At 30.5% G+C, this 19408-nt stretch overlaps 3 protein-coding genes across 7 annotated transcripts; all 3 read right to left on the minus strand.

Annotated features, from left to right (window-relative positions):
- Positions 1 to 37: 37 nt before the first annotated feature.
- Positions 38 to 3429, minus strand: LOC108854460 (casein kinase 1-like protein 11). 3 transcript variants are annotated; one of them, XM_018628025.2, is made up of 14 exons: positions 3060 to 3428; positions 2951 to 2991; positions 2691 to 2760; positions 2462 to 2610; positions 2292 to 2387; positions 2103 to 2173; positions 1870 to 1931; positions 1729 to 1792; positions 1565 to 1649; positions 1352 to 1478; positions 1185 to 1258; positions 1020 to 1083; positions 674 to 816; positions 38 to 513 (listed from the first exon to the last, which is right to left on the minus strand). In XM_018628025.2, the coding sequence occupies exons 1-14, from the start codon at positions 3151 to 3153 to the stop codon at positions 271 to 273; spliced, it is 1383 nt and encodes a 460-aa protein (XP_018483527.1). In that variant the 5' UTR covers positions 3154 to 3428; the 3' UTR covers positions 38 to 270. The 3 variants fall into 3 exon arrangements, 1 of the variants encoding a protein (XP_018483527.1); XR_001949913.2 differs by having other exon boundaries at positions 373 to 513; positions 588 to 816; positions 3060 to 3429; XR_001949912.2 differs by having other exon boundaries at positions 373 to 513; positions 594 to 816.
- A 1022-nt stretch (positions 3430 to 4451) lies between these two features.
- Positions 4452 to 5710, minus strand: LOC108851911 (uncharacterized protein At4g14342). The gene is made up of 4 exons (XM_018625385.2): positions 5587 to 5710; positions 5298 to 5383; positions 5072 to 5195; positions 4452 to 4687 (listed from the first exon to the last, which is right to left on the minus strand). The coding sequence occupies exons 1-4, from the start codon at positions 5590 to 5592 to the stop codon at positions 4640 to 4642; spliced, it is 264 nt and encodes an 87-aa protein (XP_018480887.1). The 5' UTR covers positions 5593 to 5710; the 3' UTR covers positions 4452 to 4639.
- A 5645-nt stretch (positions 5711 to 11355) lies between these two features.
- Positions 11356 to 15823, minus strand: LOC108855591 (uncharacterized). 3 transcript variants are annotated; one of them, XM_018629447.2, is made up of 15 exons: positions 15565 to 15823; positions 14785 to 15118; positions 14520 to 14694; positions 14142 to 14225; positions 13817 to 14058; positions 13507 to 13726; positions 13314 to 13393; positions 13159 to 13243; positions 12913 to 13044; positions 12715 to 12828; positions 12555 to 12602; positions 12172 to 12256; positions 12022 to 12078; positions 11824 to 11910; positions 11356 to 11684 (listed from the first exon to the last, which is right to left on the minus strand). In XM_018629447.2, exons 2-15 carry the CDS (start codon positions 15015 to 15017, stop codon positions 11671 to 11673), a joined length of 1656 nt encoding a protein of 551 aa, XP_018484949.1. In that variant the 5' UTR covers positions 15018 to 15118; positions 15565 to 15823; the 3' UTR covers positions 11356 to 11670. The 3 variants fall into 3 exon arrangements, with proteins under 3 accessions (XP_018484949.1, XP_018484947.1, XP_018484948.1); XM_018629445.2 differs by having other exon boundaries at positions 11356 to 11910; positions 15565 to 15822; XM_018629446.2 differs by lacking the exon at positions 15565 to 15823 and adding an exon at positions 15353 to 15512 and having other exon boundaries at positions 11356 to 11910.
- Positions 15824 to 19408: the final 3585 nt, after the last annotated feature.

A 19408-nucleotide genomic window follows, 5' to 3' on the forward strand; every position in this document is an offset into this window, starting at 1 on the left:
TGTACAACTTCAAAATGTTTCCACATTATAGTTCAAATTCCGACAAGGTAGATTTTATATTTTCATCTCTACAATAAAGTTTTAGAGAACAGAAGAGCAAAAAAAAAAAACTGTAGTCTTCACACGTTACACTTTAAGGATGTGAATAATATTTCTTCAACACAAACAATGAGATTGGGAGAGGCAGATTAAGATTATCTCTTTCAATTTCTTCAACACAAACAATGTACATATGTCTTTTCGTTCTTATCCACTTCTCCGTCCCTATCTTCATTTCCTGTTCTTCGCAGAGCCGATGGTAAGGAGCTCAAAGCTTCTAATGGCATCATTAGGCCCAGGCTTGACAGATGCAGATGATGCCTTAGACTCATAGTTCTGCTGAGTTGTGGCGAGCCGTGATCCACTTGAAAAGAATCGGCTTGAGCGGTTCTCGCTTGGTTCAGCTGAGGAGGAGCCAGGTCTGCTTGACATCACACCTCTCTTTGAGGTACTTCCATTTCTATCAGACTCGTGCTGCAAGTGAAGCCATCAAATCAAACACACACACAAACTTTCTCACGTTCTATATGATTCTTACTTAAACTGACCATTACTTTGGATCACTAAGTAGGGAAACCTTCATGATAGATTTCCAGGATGATGGCTAGCGAAAGAACGAGCAACAAAAACTAACCACTTCTCTGGAAGAAGAGGGTGGTACATCATCAGAAGATCTGTGTCTAGAGTGATGGTCACCCTGAGCTCCTTGGCCTGAAACAGTTCGTCTGGTGAATGCCTCAATTGCGCCTGAAAATCTTCCTCGGAGGTCTTGTCCCACTAGACAAGAGCAAGGAAATCAAGTTCTCAGTTCTAGATCTCTGAACAGAAATTCAAAATTCTTCCAAGTAAAACAAGTGAACATTACTATCTAACAGTCCAATTTTTCAGCACTCAAACTTCTCATAAAGCTATAAGAAGACATCTTTCAATATATCTCTTTTTATTAACCCCATAGGGTACAAAGACAGAGAACAATGTACCTGTAGTTTTTTCAGATCTTTCTGCAGGTGGTCCTGGAGGGTCCAAGGCTGGTCTTGGAGTCAGCTGTTGTGAACGATAGACAAAACAAATAGCAGGATAAGATTTTGGATTGTTTATGAAAATGTGGATCTCCACACTTAATTGAAACCAATTATATAACTAACCCTTGGTCTCGAAGTAGAGCCAGTCTGAGGATATTTCAAGGTCGTCCAATCAAACACGTAGTCCAGTTGGTAACCTACAAGCATAGTTCTTTTCATCAAAACAAACAAACAAGCTATATAAAGCTGCATAGACGACAATCGAACAAATACAGCAAGAAGATTCTCACCTTCACGAATGAAAAGGTCTCTGAAAAGTCTTCGCAGATATGAATAATCTGGTTTGTCCTCAAATCTCAGTGATCGACAGTAATGAAAATACGAGGTGAACTCTGATGGATGTGACTTGCAAAGAATCTCCAAAAAAAAAAGAGTAAAACCAAGCTAAGTGAAAAATCTATTGGATTATATCTGAAAACATTATCCTCATACAAAAGCTGTACCTCTACAGGAGTAAGCATCTTCTTTTCACTAATCTTGTCATACTTCTGCTTCTTTGTACCACCTTTTAGACCTTGCCACGGAAGACTGAGACATGGACTCAAGTTTAAGGATTTAATATTTGTAAGAAGTTATAAGCTGATACGCAACCAAGAAAGTTACACACCTTCCTCGTAGAAAATACATCAACACATAACCAAGCGACTCCAGATCATCTCTTCTACTTTGCTCTATAAGAATGCATACAACATGGCTTAGCAAGGAAGAACAGAGATTTCAAATGCTTAGATAAGAAAGAAGTTCTTACCAATCCCAAGGTGCGTGTTGACACTTGCATAGCGTGCAGTTCCTGTTAGGTTCTTGTTTTCCCTGTCAATTTATAAGGATTCTAATAAAGCAATTCGGTGTCTAAACGAAAGCAACAAAAACACAGGTCCTGTCAATAGACAGATGTTTCTACTATCACACCAACACAAAGGTCTAGGAGAGACATTATAAGGAAACACCACGCGGCACAAGCTTAATAAGAAGATCTCTCACCTGTATGGTATATGTTTTTGCGTTTGAAGATCCTTGTATTTTTTAGCAAGGCCATAATCGATGATATAAACCTGAGGAGGTTCAAAAATTAATTTTGGTTAACCAAAAGGCTTTAGCAGGATATATGCTAAGGAGACACCTTCAAGAGACATACACAAACTCATGATGATGCAAAAGTAGGAGGATTACCTGGTTTGCTTTGCGGCCAAGACCCATCAAAAAGTTGTCAGGTTTAATATCGCGGTGAAGAAAACACCGGGAATGCATGTACTCAACTCTGCATATCTACATTGATCCAACAGAGGAAGAGATTAGCATGGTTCTCAAAGATGAAGCAGAGTAGTAGTAGTAGTCCTTACCAACTGATCAGCAAGCATTAAAACAGATTTCAAAGAGAACTTCCGATTGCAGTAATTGAACAAGTCCTCCAAGCTGGGGCCAAGAAGGTCGATAACCATGCAACTGTATTCAGCCTCGACTCCAAACCATTTGAGGTGGGGAACACCAGCTATATTTAAAACAATGTTAGAATGAGAGAACAAATAAACAAAGCGTAGAAGAAACCAAAAAAAAAGAAAGAAACTCAACTTCCTCCTTGAAGAAGCATATATATCTTGGACTCATACTGCAGTTGAGGATGCCTCGTCTTCACAGCTTCCTGGTGTCGTCAAAACAGATATGTAACAACATTCTCAGCTATAAAGTCAAATTGAAACCTTTTATTAAGCAAAAAAAAAAAGTTTTTAAAAATTTTGAAAGAGAAACTAAAGTTTAAAACGTTTTTACCAGCAAAAAGAAAGTTAAAAAAAAAATTTGAATGAGAAAGTAAAGTTTAAAACGTTTTTTACCAGTTTAACAGCGACTTCTTCTCCAGTCTGAATATTGATCCCTAAAAAGAAATAAAATATGAGAGATTAAACAGGAACAAGCAGTAAAGAAGAAAAGTGAGAGAGATACCTAAATAAAGTTCACCGAAAGAACCACTACCGAGTTTCCTACCCAACTTAAACTTTCCGCCGATGACGTGATCCGTCTTCTGATTCCGTTCCATCCTTTTTCCGATTCAAAATTCACGACCCACAATTCGATTTACGACTTAATGGTCATCAAATCAGTAAACCCAATACCACATAACACCTCAAGCAACAGTGATTGAAGCTGGTTTTAATGGTGAATGTTGCAAGAAAGAGAAGAGACGAAAAAAGAAAGCAAGAAGATTAAATTTGAGGGGGAAGGGAATTTAGTAGGGGGGTTAATGATTCGGATCTGAGGACAAAAAAGTTTTGTGTGAGAGTCAAAAGTGTGTGGAAAGAACAGAGAAGAAGGAATAATAAGAGAAGTGACGAGGAAAATTGTTAAATCAAAGTACTGTAATTATAATATTCCACCAATCAGATACTATCTTTTGTTTTTGTTGTGCCATGTTATTAAAAAGAACTTACCAAAAAAAAAAGTCGCCAACCGAAATATATTCTCTTCTTCTCTGACAGACTATTGGTTTGCCCGACAGTTAAAATAGAGGTTTAAATAATAGGGATCGTACAGTTTCCATCAGCAACTATAGCTTCTTCTTATCTCGAACGTCGGCCGCTCATCTACTTTCAACCTTTCGAACCACTATCCAGTGCCGTGCTAATGATCCAACCGTAAGAATCAGTAGGTTCAGAACTTAAGCGAGACGTTAGGAAAGCGTAAGGCGACGGAATTGTCTGTTTCTTGGCGCAGAAAAGGACCCATATTGCTGTTATAAGTAGCATCAACTTTTGTGACACAAAAAAAAGTAGCATCAACTTACATTAGCTTTGATACGAAACTAAAGCTCTGGGGACCATCATCTCTTATGAAAATAATCAAGGGAAGGACGGGACCAAAGGGGATCCAATGATCTAGACAGACCCATTTCTCACTTTGCACTTTACAAACTGTGTATGGCCAAGATTTGAAAGCTCAAAAACACACACACATGTCCACCTACAAAAATCACCATTTGTTTTATTCCAGAAAGATTAATGCCAGACTACCCACAGAAAACCAATGAAAGAGAAAACAGCTAGATAAACCTCAAACATAGCACTCAATTCCAGCCTAGGCCACCTTTGCGTTTTTTTTTATAGCATAGTTTTGACCAGACGATTTAAGGATGGTTCCTTTTATAGATACTTCCAGTTCCAGATCAGATAAATTTTGCACAAAATAAAAGTGGAAATCTAGATGACATAGGCTATAATTTGAGTTCGTCCTACATAAGTTCAAGTGTGATGTCTACTTTGAAATCCACACGGATGGTTTGGGGGCACAAACGCAGAGACGGTCATAATAAATCCGTTCACTTTGCTCTGTTCCTGTAAATCGGTGGTGAACCATTTATTTTGGACGGTAAAACTTTATCGTCACTGCATAAACGAGCGCAATGTAAAAAAGACGGGAGCAACGTAACTGTTTTTATAACAACAGAACACCAAATCTGACAGTTTTATCACTCTCTGAACCCAAACTAAACATTTCCATCATAAGTCAGAACATCAAACCATCCTCTCCTAATCGTCTTCTCTCTCTGGAGGAAGGCCGCACGGTAACAACATTTTCTGCAAATCACAAAAAGACATCCCTGAATTATTCCAAATAATATTTCTATGAATTTAAATGAAAAAAACAAACAGATTCTAAGAGTCTGTTATATCATTATTTGTTAACAACCTCTTTTGCATTATTCCAAAATAAAAACCATAAATATATACTAGTTCACTATCTCGTCTTCCATTATTATCCAGTGAGACCATATAACCTAATGATTTCTGATCAAAAAATACCACGACGACAACACAAGTCCATTCCTAATCAAAATGGCCACAGAATCAATCATAAATCCAAATATCGAGAGAATGAAAACAGGGGAATGTGGAAAATAAAACACAAAAACTTTTAGGGATATGATTCCAAGTAAATAAGAAGAAAACAAGGAGCAAAACCTGCATGAAGTTGTAGCGTTCGCGGCCAATGGACTCGTTCTCAGCGATAGCAAAGTAAGCAAGCATTGGGTAGTGGCCAATGTATGAAGCATAGCTATCACGCTGAATGTTCACTGCCCACTCACTGCCCACCATTTAAAAAAAAAACATTTTAGATTCTACAGAACTCATATTGAAAAATCTTAAAAAAAAAAAAAATCAAAAGTGTAAGATAAAAGAAACTCACAATCTGCTTAAATCAGCATGACCAGTTCCAACGTATTTAGCTTGAAGATGCTCAAGCTGAGAATTGATGTTAAACCTATCACTTGCCTGCACACACACACAAACAAGAAAAAAACAATCTTTCAAAGAAACAATCTCTCATAACGAAAGCCTTAAGCTAAAGGAAGCTGTTCCCAATTTCATCTAAAGCTACGCTTAAGAAACTAATAGTAGATGAAGCTAATAATAAGGAGGAGATTAGAGGCTAAAGAGTGATGCGAAAGTTAGGGTTTCCGATCGAGAAATCGTACCTGCATCGTTGGTAGCAGCCGAGGAAGAAAGGAAAAGAGTCTTCTCTTCCTTCAAAGTCTCCAGCAAATCCCTGTTAAACGTTGCCGTTTAGAAACTGAAAGGAGAAGCTATATAATTAAAAACTTAATGGATTTGTTTATTGGATAGCAGAATTTTGTACCTTAATGTTGTGGCCCATTGATTTTAATTTTAATTTTTTTTTTCAAAAATCGTGTTATTACATATTATATTAGTCCTAATTCCAGTTTCTTTTCAATAAATTATGTTCATTAAATTACTTTTAAAAATTTCCTTGGATATCTCTTTTTATTTTATTTTCACATAAATAATCCTCAATGAAGAAAATGACCAAAATAGATTTTATTATAGTGTAAAACTAGATTTTATATTTTATTGGTTTATAACATTGTGCTTCTTTTTAAAAAAAATGGAAGCGTGGTTCCATCATAAGCTTTCAATATATTTTTAAATTGAATATTTTAAAAGTGTTTTGGAAACGAGATTTTGTAAGTTTCCACAAGGTTTCGATTCCGATTCTGGTTCTGAAACAGGGAACAGAAATATGATAAAGCTTTTGTGCAACCTAAGTTTTAAAAAGGGTAGAGTAACTTGGGAGTTTGTAAATGATATTTAAAATCTAAAAGAAAATGAAAAATAAAAGAAAAATATGAGAGAAAATCACGAAGTATCTATTTTTACCAATTTTTAAGAATTTTCTATTCACCTCTACTACCATGTGTTTTTTTATCTCTAATTCAATCTTCTAAAAATAATTAAAATTTAATTATATAATTACATAATGCTAAATATTATCATTTTAGTAATAAGAAACTATACTTTAGATACTAATAGATAGAGCTCCTCTTGGGCAGCATCTCCAATCATTCTTAATTCTCATATTTTAAGTTTTTGCATTCCAGCAAATCTTCATTTTAAAAAAATTTAAGAGAGTAGACAGTTTACTTTCAGTTTTAAAGTTTTAAAGAAGTCTTATTTATTCTCGTAAGATATTATTTACTTTTTATTTTATTCATTAGAATTACTAGGTATTGAATCAGTACAATACCACAAACAAATCATTTTATAAAAATGATATACAACACTTTATATTTTTAAACTACTTACATTGTTTTCAAAGAATTCTATATGTCACAAATATAGATTGCATGCGGCCATTATACCATACATACTAGGTATTTCGCCCGCGCATGCGGGCTTAAACATTTATAATTAATTATTATTATAATCATTAATAATTTAAAAATATAATGATAAATTATTTATGTTTTCTAACAGATTATTTTATATTTTCAAACACCCATAAATATCAAATATAGCTTATATATATATAATTTTGTAAAGTTTCCATAAATTTTTAATATAAAATAACTGATATATATTTAGTACCAACAAATGTTTGTGAAATTAAATATGTAATTATTACATTAATTTCTCCAACACATATTATGCATCTTCTTCGGCCTCTTCTTATTTTTTTCGTTATCATTTCAGTTTTTTATTTATTTTTTCTGATTTTTTCCTAACTTTTTACATATTTTTTGCTAAATATTTATTTCTCACTCTAAATAATAATACAAACTATAAAATCAATGAACCAGAAATCTATCTTTGAATTCTTTTCAATCATAACATTTACTTTATTCACAATAATATTTGACTTAAATACAAAACAATTTTTAAGTCAATATTCTCACATGTTTCGTTATATATATAATTCGTCCAATCTTCAAACCTAATTATTTATAAAGTACATATAGATAAGAGACTAATAATTATCATAGATACAACTATATTTTTATATTAATATGAAATCATTACATCGATTTATATAAATTGTTGTTATTATTTATTTTATGTAGTAAATAATTATAAAAGACTAATCAAACATTATTACACTTTCTATAATTTTAAAAAATAGCTACCATAAATTATTATTTGTAATATCATTTAAGTTATTTGGAAAGTGATAATTATATACTATCGAGGCCTTATCTGACTTCTCTATATCACATGTATGCCCAGGCATGATGCATCCCATCCCTTAACGAAACAAAAACATGAGTAAAATAGTATTTTTGTCGCAGATGGATTACATTCTTCGTCGAAACTCACAAAACATGAGCTGTGTTGTGGGTTTCACAGAGAGGTATCTGACACATGTTCATCACTGTGGGTTCTATTATCTAATCTGATCTTTGTTGTGTTGTGTCTCTGCAACAGATGGATTACATTCTTGGAAACAACGCCTAGAAATATGAGCTTCGTTGTGGGTTTCGGAGAAAGGTATCACACACATGTTCATCACCGTGGAGCTTCCATTCCAGCGCATAAGAAAGAGACTTGCAAAGGAAGCTGGAGATGGAGAGACTCCAAAAAGAACAATCCCAACTTGGGCCGGTGTAAAATATGATATAAATCGATAAAATAATAAGATAGCAATATTTTTAAAACTCCCATGTAAATATATAGTTCCATTAAAATCATAAATTAATAATATATATATATATATACAAATTAAACATTATATAGTTAGTTTTATATTCATAATGAAAATAACTCTATTTTTCTTAACATTTCCATATATTTTGGTAATATTTCATAGAATTATATCGAAAACTGCATGAAAATTCTATGAAACATAAAAAATATACACCAAATAAGATAATAAAACAATATGAAAGTCAAATTTCTAAAATTTAAATAATGTATATACAGTAAAATAAAATATTTTTATTTTATAAATAAAAATAGAAAAAATCTTTAAAATAATTTTTTTTTGTAAATTAACATCTCCAGAATTAATAAAATTTTAAAATCCGACATTATTAATTTACAGAGGTTACTATATATGTTAGATGTTTAACAACATCTAAAACTTCTCTTATATCAAGTCTTCCTGAACACGTTTTTTTTTTCTTTTTTTTGAACACCCTTCCTGAACACTTATATATATATTATTAAAACTGAAATATCTTTGAAAATTTTGAAAACATGAATATCCATATAAAAATATAATGTTGTTTGGATAGATAGCAATATATTAAGAGAAAAAATAATGAGTTTATGTTATTTATTAATCATGCCCATAGATATGCATTTACACCCTTTGTTTAATTAATCTAGATTTAGGGTTTAGAGTAAATGGGTGAGTTTTGAGGATGAGTTTAAAATTTCAAAAAATAAAAACTAAATTTAAACACTTTTAATATAAAAATGAGATATTTTGGTCTTTTATTTTTTAGAACTATTTTGTGGCAAAAAACTTATGCTATTTGAGAGAATTGTCCAGTTACTTTTATTTGAATTTAATAGATGTGCAAAACTACAATTTTGGAGTAGATATTTTTTAAAAATAATAATAATTAGAAAACTCGCCTTAGAATACAATTTTAAATAACAAAAGAGTCAATAGAGACATTTCTTAGAAAATCTTATTTTCTGAAAACAGTATACTAAAGATGTTAGGAAATTCTAAACACTGCTCAATCTTTACATAACAGTAAATCAGTGGTTTTTTAAAACTGGATATGCTAACGAACCGGAAATATTTGAGATCATGGTCATTGTGGTTCGACCGGGTTTGAACTGGATTTGATTGGATTAAACTGAATTTAATGATATTTTGTAAATAATATACATATTTTTACAAAGATAGATCATAAATAAAATGTTTCAATAACCATAATATTTAGAAAAACTTAAAAAATAACGACTAAAATATAACAAAATTAATAAAATAATTTAATAGTTCAAATTTCAAATCAATACGAAAACACATTTAAACTTTATTATCCATATCTTTATCACTCTAAATCTTCATCACATTTTTAAAAGTTATATACAATAGTTAAATTTATATTTTGAAATAAAACAAGTTTTTTGTTCTTTCATAAATTATACAAATTCAAAAACTTAAATGGTTAAAATATTAAAGTCTTCAACAAAATTGATCATGAAATAAAATTTTAAAAAGTGAGAAGTAAGACAAAAACAATACCGTGACATGAAAATTAAACTTTGTGAGTTACAGATATGTCAAAAGAAAAAGACGAGAGACAATACTTTATTAATCTTTCGTAAATCCCTATTTTTACTTTAAAAGAAGAAAAGTTAATTATTTTATTAACAAAAGTTTGGTTTAATTCATTCAAAATTTTTTTTATTCATTCAAAAAAAAAGTTTGGTTTATATACGAACCGGGGTTTGGCCGATTCAATGGGTCACTAGATTTATTGTTTTTGATTGTTAGATATGGGTTTTTAACTGGTTCAACTTTAGTTGGATTTCAACATTAGCCCAACCCGGATTATTATCAGATTCATGGGTCAACCCGGTTCGACCGCCGGTTTGGTCCAGGTTTAAAAACGCTGTAAATCAGATTATTTCCTACAAATACAAATGAAAAAATTTAGGTATGGACGTGACAAATGAAGGATCAAAAATAAAACTAAACGAATTCACAAATAACGGAACAATTTCTATACTTTTTATAACCGAAATCGAGAACAAATAAGTATCCAAATATTTAAAATACAATTTATATACCTAAATATTAATTATATTTTAGTTTTAAAATTACCAAATATTTTAAAATACTAGTTATGAACTACTATTGAAAAATACAAAATACTCGAATAGTTTTTATCTATAATATCTAAAACTATTCGAATTACCCGAAAAAACCCAAATTACCCAAATAATTTATGTGTAAATATTTAGACTTATCTTAATTATCTGACATTTAACACGAAAGACCAAATCTGTTTTTTTACCTGAATTATCATAAATTAATCAAAACAATGAGAAACAAAATTTTATCAATTGTTAGATGTTTCTTATATATGTTATGCAAACCGAAAACCGAAATAATCATATTGACAATCAAAATAACCGAACTAAAGCTGATATCATAAATAACGGAACCGAAAAATAAAATAAAAATGAACAGAAGCCTAAGTACTAATTCGAGTCCAACAACTAAAAGTTTAATCACGTATTAGGTGTTTTCGTGCACCAGGTGCAGTAATAAAAAAAAATTAGATTTAAAAAAAAAGTTATTATTTTAGATTTTATTATTTTCTTACCAATATTTTTGATACAAGTGTTGATTTAATCGAACATAAAATTAAGATAAAATAAACAATTTAAAATTATAATCTTAGATAGATTTTTTTATCTATTTTGGATAAAATATATTAAATCAACTTGTACAAAATTAATAAAAATATTTGATATAATTTTTTGTAATTATTAAAAGTAAAAGTAATCAGTATTTCTAAAATTTGTAGTTATATAAAATAAACTAATGGTATTGCTATTAAAAATTTATTATTTTTTACGAAAACTGTAAACAAAATTAAAAATCTTTTTAGTAATAAAATTGATGATTATAAAAAATAAAATAACATTTTGAAATTTATAAATACTATTATATTACTTAATGTCATATTTGAATAAATTTATATCAATGATGGTGTATAATTTACTATCATATTCTAAAATGTTTACCAAAAATATAAATAAGCATTAAATATTATTGTTCATATCATATTATCCATAAGCAATGTCACCATTATTTAGTGAAAATGATTATAGAGAATAGATGTGTCAAAATCACTTTGCAAATAATGTTTATGGATTTTTTGAAATATGCTTGTTTGGTAATTAGATTTTTACATTGTTTTGATTAAAAGATACATTGTCCAAATATTTTCTCAATAAAAACCTTGTAGGCAAATCTTAAAATGAAGAGAGAACCGACTTGGGTCATAATATTAGTGAGTGAAGAATTCATCTTGAGATGTTATGTAGTACAATCAAGTTGATCAACCAAATAAAGTGAATGAAGAAAATACTTAAACAAAACAATTCCTCTCCATCTCCTTGTGAAAAACAATAACAAACAAACCAATTCCGAAAAGAATATTTACTTCCTTTTTTTTCTTGGTTGGCATTAATAAAACAACCCTATGTTGAAACAATTAAACATAACCCATATTTCACTCCTTGAGGGAGAGCCTTCGCTTCCAAAGGAGACTGTACGTTTGTTGAAACCCCCATCATCATTTGCTACTCTCTTATGGAGGAAAACAACAAAAAGAAAGGCTTTTCAACGAAATCAAACACACGCATAAGTTATATAAATAAGAAAGAGTCTCTGATTCAGGCTGTGCAAATGTGTCAGTCAAATCACCCGGATGAGCTGCATTTACTACCTTCTTTCTCCGGTTCTTCCATCTGCGTCGGTAATAGATTCAAGAAGCTTCCTTGGTTTGTTGTTGAGCCACCAGATGATTCATCCTCTATATTCATGTTTTTCAACAATGTCGTTAGAGAGAATCAACATGGATTGTATAATAATACTCTGCCACTTGCTTCCAACACATGATAAACGAAGAAAAAAAAGCATTTACCAAAGAGGGACTTAATGGACGGCCGCTTTGGCTTATTGCTCTTCTTCTTAAGCTCAGCTGCACATCACAATGCAGCAAGACAAGCAATGTAAAAATCACAAGGCAATCTAGTTATGTTGTTTCTTCTTCAAACACAATAACGTTAAATACCTATCCCAGGTAATTGGTCATCGTTGACGATTTCTACGTTCTTGTAAGTATAACCCACAAAGTTAATGTCCTTGGACGAGAGCATCTGGAGAAAATACAAGAAACCCAACCTCATGTTAAGAAAGCACAACACAACGAAAAGATATATACTGTTATTAAATCACAGAGTTTCTTTTGGTTCATGACACATTACAGGTTCTTATTCATCTCATGTTGGTCCCAAAAGATATAAAAACATGCACAACTGACAGATTAACAACACATGGTTCGATAGCATTCCAGCAGCTCTTTCAAATCAACACAAGGAAATTTTCAAATCATTCTGAGCTTTTTGTTGCATACTAATCTACTAGAAAACTTGATAATGCACATAAATGTCATACCTTTCTCCATGGACCTGACTTTGACGACTTTGGAACTTGCTTGTCAGTCTGTTCCAGAAGAAATTAAAGAAGAGTTATACATTATTTCTATTAATATCATCTGTGGCACCAATTCTTCAGTATATATACATTATGAGCTCTGATAGTATGAGTATGTTACCTCTTCAAATTTCTCAAAGTTTTGGGTGTCCAACTCATCATTGACTTGAGGAATAAAGGCAGCCTTCATTTGATACAACTTCCCCCATTCCGTACCTCTGAACCATGGGTGACCCTATATGAAAACAGTGGAAAGAGATCGTTTTTCAAGATAAGGGAACTTCGAATCTCAGAGCTGAACAATGCACACAACAAACACCTTAATTTCTTCAGCTCCTTTTGTTCCAAGCCTCTGTTCAACACTGCATAAGAGCCTACAAATAAGATCCTTGGCTTCTGGTGATAGTCTAACCTCTTCTGGGAATTTCAAGTAATTTCTCCAGTTTACAATCTGCCGTAAACAATGATTAAAGAAAAAATGTAAGTTTCCACATTAGAATCCTAAACAAATACCAACAATGAAACGTAAGACTTGAGATGGCAAAAGCAATGGAAGATTAGTTACCTTCCTACAAGTTGTCATTGGATCATCTGAATAAAATGGTGGAAACCCCACAAGCATTTCATACATAATGGCGCCAAGGGACCACCTGTAATGATAATCTAAGGATTAATTATCTGCACCAAATAGAATAAATCACAATAGTTGGTTGCACCTACCAATCACATTCCATTCCATATCCTTTCTTAAGCAGAACTTCTGGGGCAATATAGTCAGGAGTTCCAACTGTGGAATACGCCTGAAACCAAATACCCTTAGCATAATAAGTTATCCTAATACATATTTATATATCAATGGAGAGACAGTGTCTTCGATGAACTGAACGAAAAATGATGCATAAGTGAGACTTACAAGCATCCTTCTATTTCGCTGCCAGTTAAGAAGCTGCTCCTGTTGGGTGCGTCTTGTGGCCACAGGACGGCCATCACTTTGTAAAGCCCCACTAACGTTTCGTGCAACTGTGAAATCTTTTTCCTGGAGATTACTACAATCTAATGGTTTACATAATCCAAAATCTGACAGTTTCATGTGTCCCTCTCTGTCAAGTAGCAAATTATCAGGCTTGATATCTCTGTAACACATCGAAACCCAAAAAAAAATGATGTTAAGAACGTAATAACATGGGACCTAAAACCAAGCATATGTCCTCTGCTTCACTGACCTGTGGATGTAGTTGTGCTTATGAATGGACTCAATAGCCAGGACAGTTTCCCCAATATAAAACCTGGCTTCATCTTCAGTAAGGGTGTCTTTCCTCATAAGTAAAGTCATCATATCACCACCAGGTAGATACTCCATTATGAGGTAAAGATACTCCTCGTCTTGGAAAGAACAATACAGTTTGACAATGCAGTTACTGTCAACTTCTGCAAGTAAATTTCTCTCTGCTTTTACATGCTCCACCTGAAAGTCAGATTTCAAATACACATGAACCAACAAAAACAAACGTCAACCAGAAAGGCTTGGAAGAGAATCTCTAAAAGTACCTGGCCTCTGCGAAGCATCTCCGATTTCTTAAGCTTCTTCATTGCATAGACATTGCCTGTTCCCTTCTCCCTACAGATCCTAACCTGCAAAAAGAGAGTAAAACAAAAACAAAACATTAATCTTAGCATGAAATTTGTTTTCTCGTGTCACTTTAGTAAGTAGCCATTTAAACTAACTAATCGTATGATCTACACCTAAATCTAAAATTATACATGTTCTTAGTTGGTATTAAATGCTACAAGCCGCTAGGTAACTAATATGATAATTATGCATAACAGGTCAAAAGGCAACACCAAGGTGTTCAGTTAAACGGTACTCATGTTTTTAGGAAGATGCAAAACAGAATACTCAAGATGATGCCAATAGATGGATGCTACCTCTCCGAAGGCGCCCTTGCCAATCATTGTCAACGGCTCGAAATCATCAGCTCCCATTTTATGCCTCTGACGGCGCATGTATTCAGTTTCCTTCATCTCCAAATCCTTTATCAAGTTGTTTTGCTCTTCCTCTGAGACTTCTGCAGCAGCCAACTTTTTCTCTAGCATTTTGCGTCTGAAATACAAATATATATAAATAAACAAAAAAAAGGTAAAGGCACAATTTAAAAAAAAAAAGAATTGCAAGCATGACAAAAACATTTACCGCTCCTTTCTTTCCTGGAGACTCTGCATTTGCATTTTGTAATGGTTTTCAATATAAAGTTTAGCAGCAGCAGCCTTCTCCTTGGTTACATTTGAAAGCGCTTCTTCGCCTCCTCCAGGTGGTGTTCTCGCTCCTTCTTTTACATTATTATTACTCGTGGCTTCCTTCTTTTTCGAAGACTTGGCCTTGTCTTTAGATTTTAACTTACTCAGCCAAGCTTTGGCAGTCTCCATTCCTCTTTCCCCTTTCTTTAGATTCAGAGTCAAATGCTAAGTGTACAAGTGAGCAGAGAATGAGTTCAACTCCAAGTATACATCTAGTGACTGCTTCACACCTACAACAAGATGATATATTAGTAAGAAAGGTTCTATTAAACGAACTCAAAGTTGAAAAATTTCTCCCACCACCAAAATTAAAACATATTTGAATCTAAAATTGCCAAATTCTCCATGATTATTCTAAAGTAGAACAGAACCTAATAGATCTGAAAATATCAAATGTACATTACGAATTGGGGGAAAACCCGAAATCAAACCGGAAACCCTAAACTTGGGTCAGCGGTACAAACCTCAAATCACACAATTCCTAAAAATAATAAAAAAAACAGAAGCTCGATCTCAAGGAAGCAGGAGCAGAGGGCACGGATGTAATGAAAGCTCAAGAAGAAGCGTTAGGTTAGGGGTAAAAAAAACAAAACATGGAGACAACACAAAGACAGAGACCCGCAGTTTGTGGTGAGAGAAAGAAATAAAAGAAATAAAAGAAAGAAAAGGAGCTTGCTTGCTTCCTGGGGATTCGATTCTTCAGTTCTTTTGCCTCTCTTCTTCGTTTCTTCGATTCTTGAGGATCCAATTCTGAAATTTGAAACTACAAGTAAAAAAGGAGAAATAAAAAAGTTGGAAGCTTTTTTATTATTAGTTATCGCTTTCGATGTTGTGTGAATTGCACTAACTGTTCTTCCCCTGCATCCTCTCTCTCTCTTTCTTTCTCTCAGTTTTTTTTCCCTCTCTCTCTCTCTTCTTTTTCTTTTTTTATTAGCAATAATCTCTCGTAAGGGAAATAAATTTTAATTTATTTAGTTATACTAAAGTTGATTACCGCAAATTAAGGGTTTAATTAGTTTTCCTTAAAACCAGAATAATATTGGAAACTAGTATTGTAAATTGATTTTTGAGATTTTTAATACCAAAAATTGAATATAAAAGTGAATATATTATTGTTCAGATTGAGCGGCTTTATTATACCGCGTGGACCCCTCCACGGGAAGTATGTTTGATGGCAATGTCAAAAGCCAAGAATAAATGTCAAAGTTATTGAATTTGTTTTGTTTATAAATAGAAAAAATATAGCTAAGAGTGGGACAAGAAGTAAAAGCTGACTCTCTTATATATATACAAATATATTTATACTTGTTCCAAGACTGTTTGGTGGCACATCTAAATTCCCACTCCATTAATAGTAGTTGGATACTTGTATATATAAGTGTGATTCAATATTTTTTTCCTAAATCTTCCGTTTTAATTTTTGAGAATTTCATTATATTATCTATTACCCGCATAACAAAATAGTATGATATTTTTTATTTGTAACAATTATTTAAATATTTGTTAACAAAAAGAAGCAAATATTTAAATATAAATTATGTGATATTAATATATCTCCTATATATATTAAAAAGAAGGATTACAATATTTGGAGTAGTCATGTGTTATTCTTAGAGAAATAAGTTAGTTCATCTAAATATATAATAATATTTTTATTAAACTAACCATAAATTAATTATTAATGTTTTTCATTTTTTCCTTAATTAGAATATAGAATTTTCTAATCTGACTAAAATATATATGTCAATTATTGTTTTAAATAATAAAAATTTGATAAAAATTAATGCGTCCTCTATCATTTTTAAAAAAATTTTAACTTATCAAATTAAATAAATAAATCACATTAACCATATAATAAAAATTTTTATTTTTCATATATGTCATATTTTGAATTTAGAAAATGACTATAAATTACTAAAACTGTTATAAGTCTCTCACTGAAATTTTTATGATCCATGGTTTAAAATTTTTATTATGACAAGATATAAATGATTATAAAATCATATAAGTAAGAAGTCTCATTTTATAAATATTAAAATTATATATACATATATATACATATATATACATACATATATATATATACATATATATATATATATATATATATATATATCAGTATCATTTAAATTAAACTATATAGCATACAGTACCTAAATTTTTTCATTTCAAAATTTGTCCGAACAATTTATTTTTGATAAAAGCTTTGAACAAATAGTGACAACTTAATATTTTAAATTTAAATTTTCAAAAAAATTATAAATTACTAAAACTATTAAACATCTGACAATAAAAAAATTGTTATCAGTGATTTAAAGTTTTTGTTATAAAAGATACAAATAATCAAAAAAATTGTAAGAAATCATTTAATAAATATCAATATTAAAATATATTATGTCTAATTTATATCATTTAAATGTAACTGTTTACCATATAAAGTAGAAAAACGTTTGTTTGGATTAATAAAATTTACTTATGTGTTCACATCAACTTAATTATATACATTATAGTTACTGAATTTTTAAATATTCAATATCTGCCTATTATTTTATAATATGTAAAAATATATATAAAACATAAAAATAATTTATATATAATGTTTATACCGTGCAAGGTGCAGGTCTTAACCTAGTAATCTATATATAATAATAGTATATTAATACTTTGGTAGATTTACGGTTTTGTGATCTAAATTTGATGTTAAAATATACAATTCTTCTGCTGACAAAAAAAACAACTCTTCTCACATTAACCTAAAATATTTTAAAAATTAGCATACGAGACTAAAGAGGATACCAATTTATATTACTAAAACAAAAATATAATAAAAAAAATTTGATCGTACATTATATTATAAAACTAGATCTGGATACATTTGTCCGGAACCGAAGAACCGAATCCAACCAAAAATGAGATTTGGTTTGGATCATATATCTACAGAACCGAATCAAACCAAACCGATAACCGATTAGATATCTAAATTTCTATAATATGTTTTATATATTTATAATATTAAGTTATTAACTATATTTAGTTTTAAAATAATAAAAGAATTTGAAAATATTATTTATAAGTCGGAATATTTGAAAAATAAAATTACTAGAATATTTTTTTATCTAAAATATTTTAAATTATCTCAGTTACCGAATTTTTATCCGGATACCCAAAAAATCTGATATTCAATCCGAAAATCCTTTTTGTACCTTTTAACCTAAATTTAACTGAAAGACCAGAACCGAATAGAATCCTAAATTACCTCAGATATATGGCGATTCCCTAATTTTTTTATCTGAATCGAACTAAAAACCAAAATAACCGAACTGAACAAACCGAACTTTTTAAAGACCCTAACATATCCTAAACCTCTAGAACAAAAAAAAACAAAATGAAACCGAGCCGAGAACCGAATGGCCAGAGCTAATGAAAAATGTGTGCCACTAAACTTTTCAAACATGTTAGCAGTTCTATAAAATATTTTAATATTTTTGTTTAAAATTTATATAAATGTTCTTATTATGATAAATTTTATTAACAAAAATTAAGAAAAAATTCATAATTATTATACATAATAAGTATTTTTCAAAAAACTTAATATATGTTTATTTTGTAAATTTAATTTTAATTCAAGTAATTATAAACAAATATAATATAAATTCATGAATTTTACCCTATTTCAATTTATTAAACAAATATAATAAACCAAATAATTAAATAAATAATGACTAATTTGAAATATAAAATAAAAAGTCTTACAATTAAAATATTGAAATTAGATATATACATATATATTTGATAAAATTGAGAATACTAAATTTTATCTAATATTTGTTACTTCATCTGTTTCACACAAAAAATGTCAAGAATAATTTGCTTGAAATTCCTCATATTAAAAGGATGTTTTCAAATTAGTACTCTATAAAGAATTTATAGAAATATGTTTAGGGAAAATGAACATTTTATTCCCCAAGTATTTGAAATCGGTATTTTTTATAATCAAGTATTGATTGCGCATAATTATTTCCAAACTAATAGTTGAAAGCCCAAAATTGAAAAAAAAATAGTCAACCGTTAACTGTTGAACGGAAAAATAACGGTTTCTGTCAACTTTTTAGCGGTTGAATATTATAATCATAATTTTGCACCGTCAATGATCAGTTGGGAAATAAATATGTGCATATAATACTTGAGTATTTAATTTGCTGATTGAAATAGTCGAAGAAATTAGAAACTCACTTTTTATTATGTTCCTTATAAGATTAAAATAAACAACATCAATTCTTTTTATAAAAAAATATAATTGAAAATATTTTCAAGTAAAATAAAATTTTAACACGAGATATATCTTTCATGTAAACATTGTTGATGTTTTGTAATGACATATAAAATGATACAAAATAACTACAGTTACATCGCGAAAAAATTACATCTACAGACACTTTTTCGGTTTTCAATTTCACCATAAGTCACATTGTGCTTGCCACACACTTTTTCATAGGAAAAAGACCTTAATATCCTTAACT

The sequence above is a fragment of the Raphanus sativus genome, chromosome 4, assembly GCF_000801105.2.
Source record: "Raphanus sativus cultivar WK10039 chromosome 4, ASM80110v3, whole genome shotgun sequence".
Classification (NCBI taxonomy): Eukaryota; Viridiplantae; Streptophyta; class Magnoliopsida; order Brassicales; family Brassicaceae; genus Raphanus; species Raphanus sativus.

Excerpts from the sequence above, each read along its gene's own strand:
- LOC108854460 (XM_018628025.2), bottom strand. The coding sequence starts at position 3,153 with ATGGAACGGAATCAGAAGACGGATCACGTCATCGGCGGAAAGTTTAAG. Across the intron at positions 2,761-2,950 it reads AAGAAGTCGCTGTTAAACTG|GAAGCTGTGAAGACGAGGCA; the intron begins GTAAAAAACGTT and ends TGACGACACCAG. Across the intron at positions 514-673 it reads CCTCTTCTTCCAGAGAAGTG|CACGAGTCTGATAGAAATGG; the intron begins GTTAGTTTTTGT and ends CTTCACTTGCAG.
- LOC108851911 (XM_018625385.2), bottom strand. Across the intron at positions 5,196-5,297 it reads CATGCTGATTTAAGCAGATT|TGAGTGGGCAGTGAACATTC; the intron begins GTGAGTTTCTTT and ends AATGGTGGGCAG. Across the intron at positions 4,688-5,071 it reads AACGCTACAACTTCATGCAG|AAAATGTTGTTACCGTGCGG; the intron begins GTTTTGCTCCTT and ends TGTGATTTGCAG.
- LOC108855591 (XM_018629445.2), bottom strand. The coding sequence starts at position 15,017 with ATGGAGACTGCCAAAGCTTGGCTGAGTAAGTTAAAATCTAAAGACAAG. Across the intron at positions 14,695-14,784 it reads CTCCAGGAAAGAAAGGAGCG|ACGCAAAATGCTAGAGAAAA; the intron begins GTAAATGTTTTT and ends TTTGTATTTCAG. Across the intron at positions 12,257-12,554 it reads AGTCAGGTCCATGGAGAAAG|ATGCTCTCGTCCAAGGACAT; the intron begins GTATGACATTTA and ends TATTTTCTCCAG.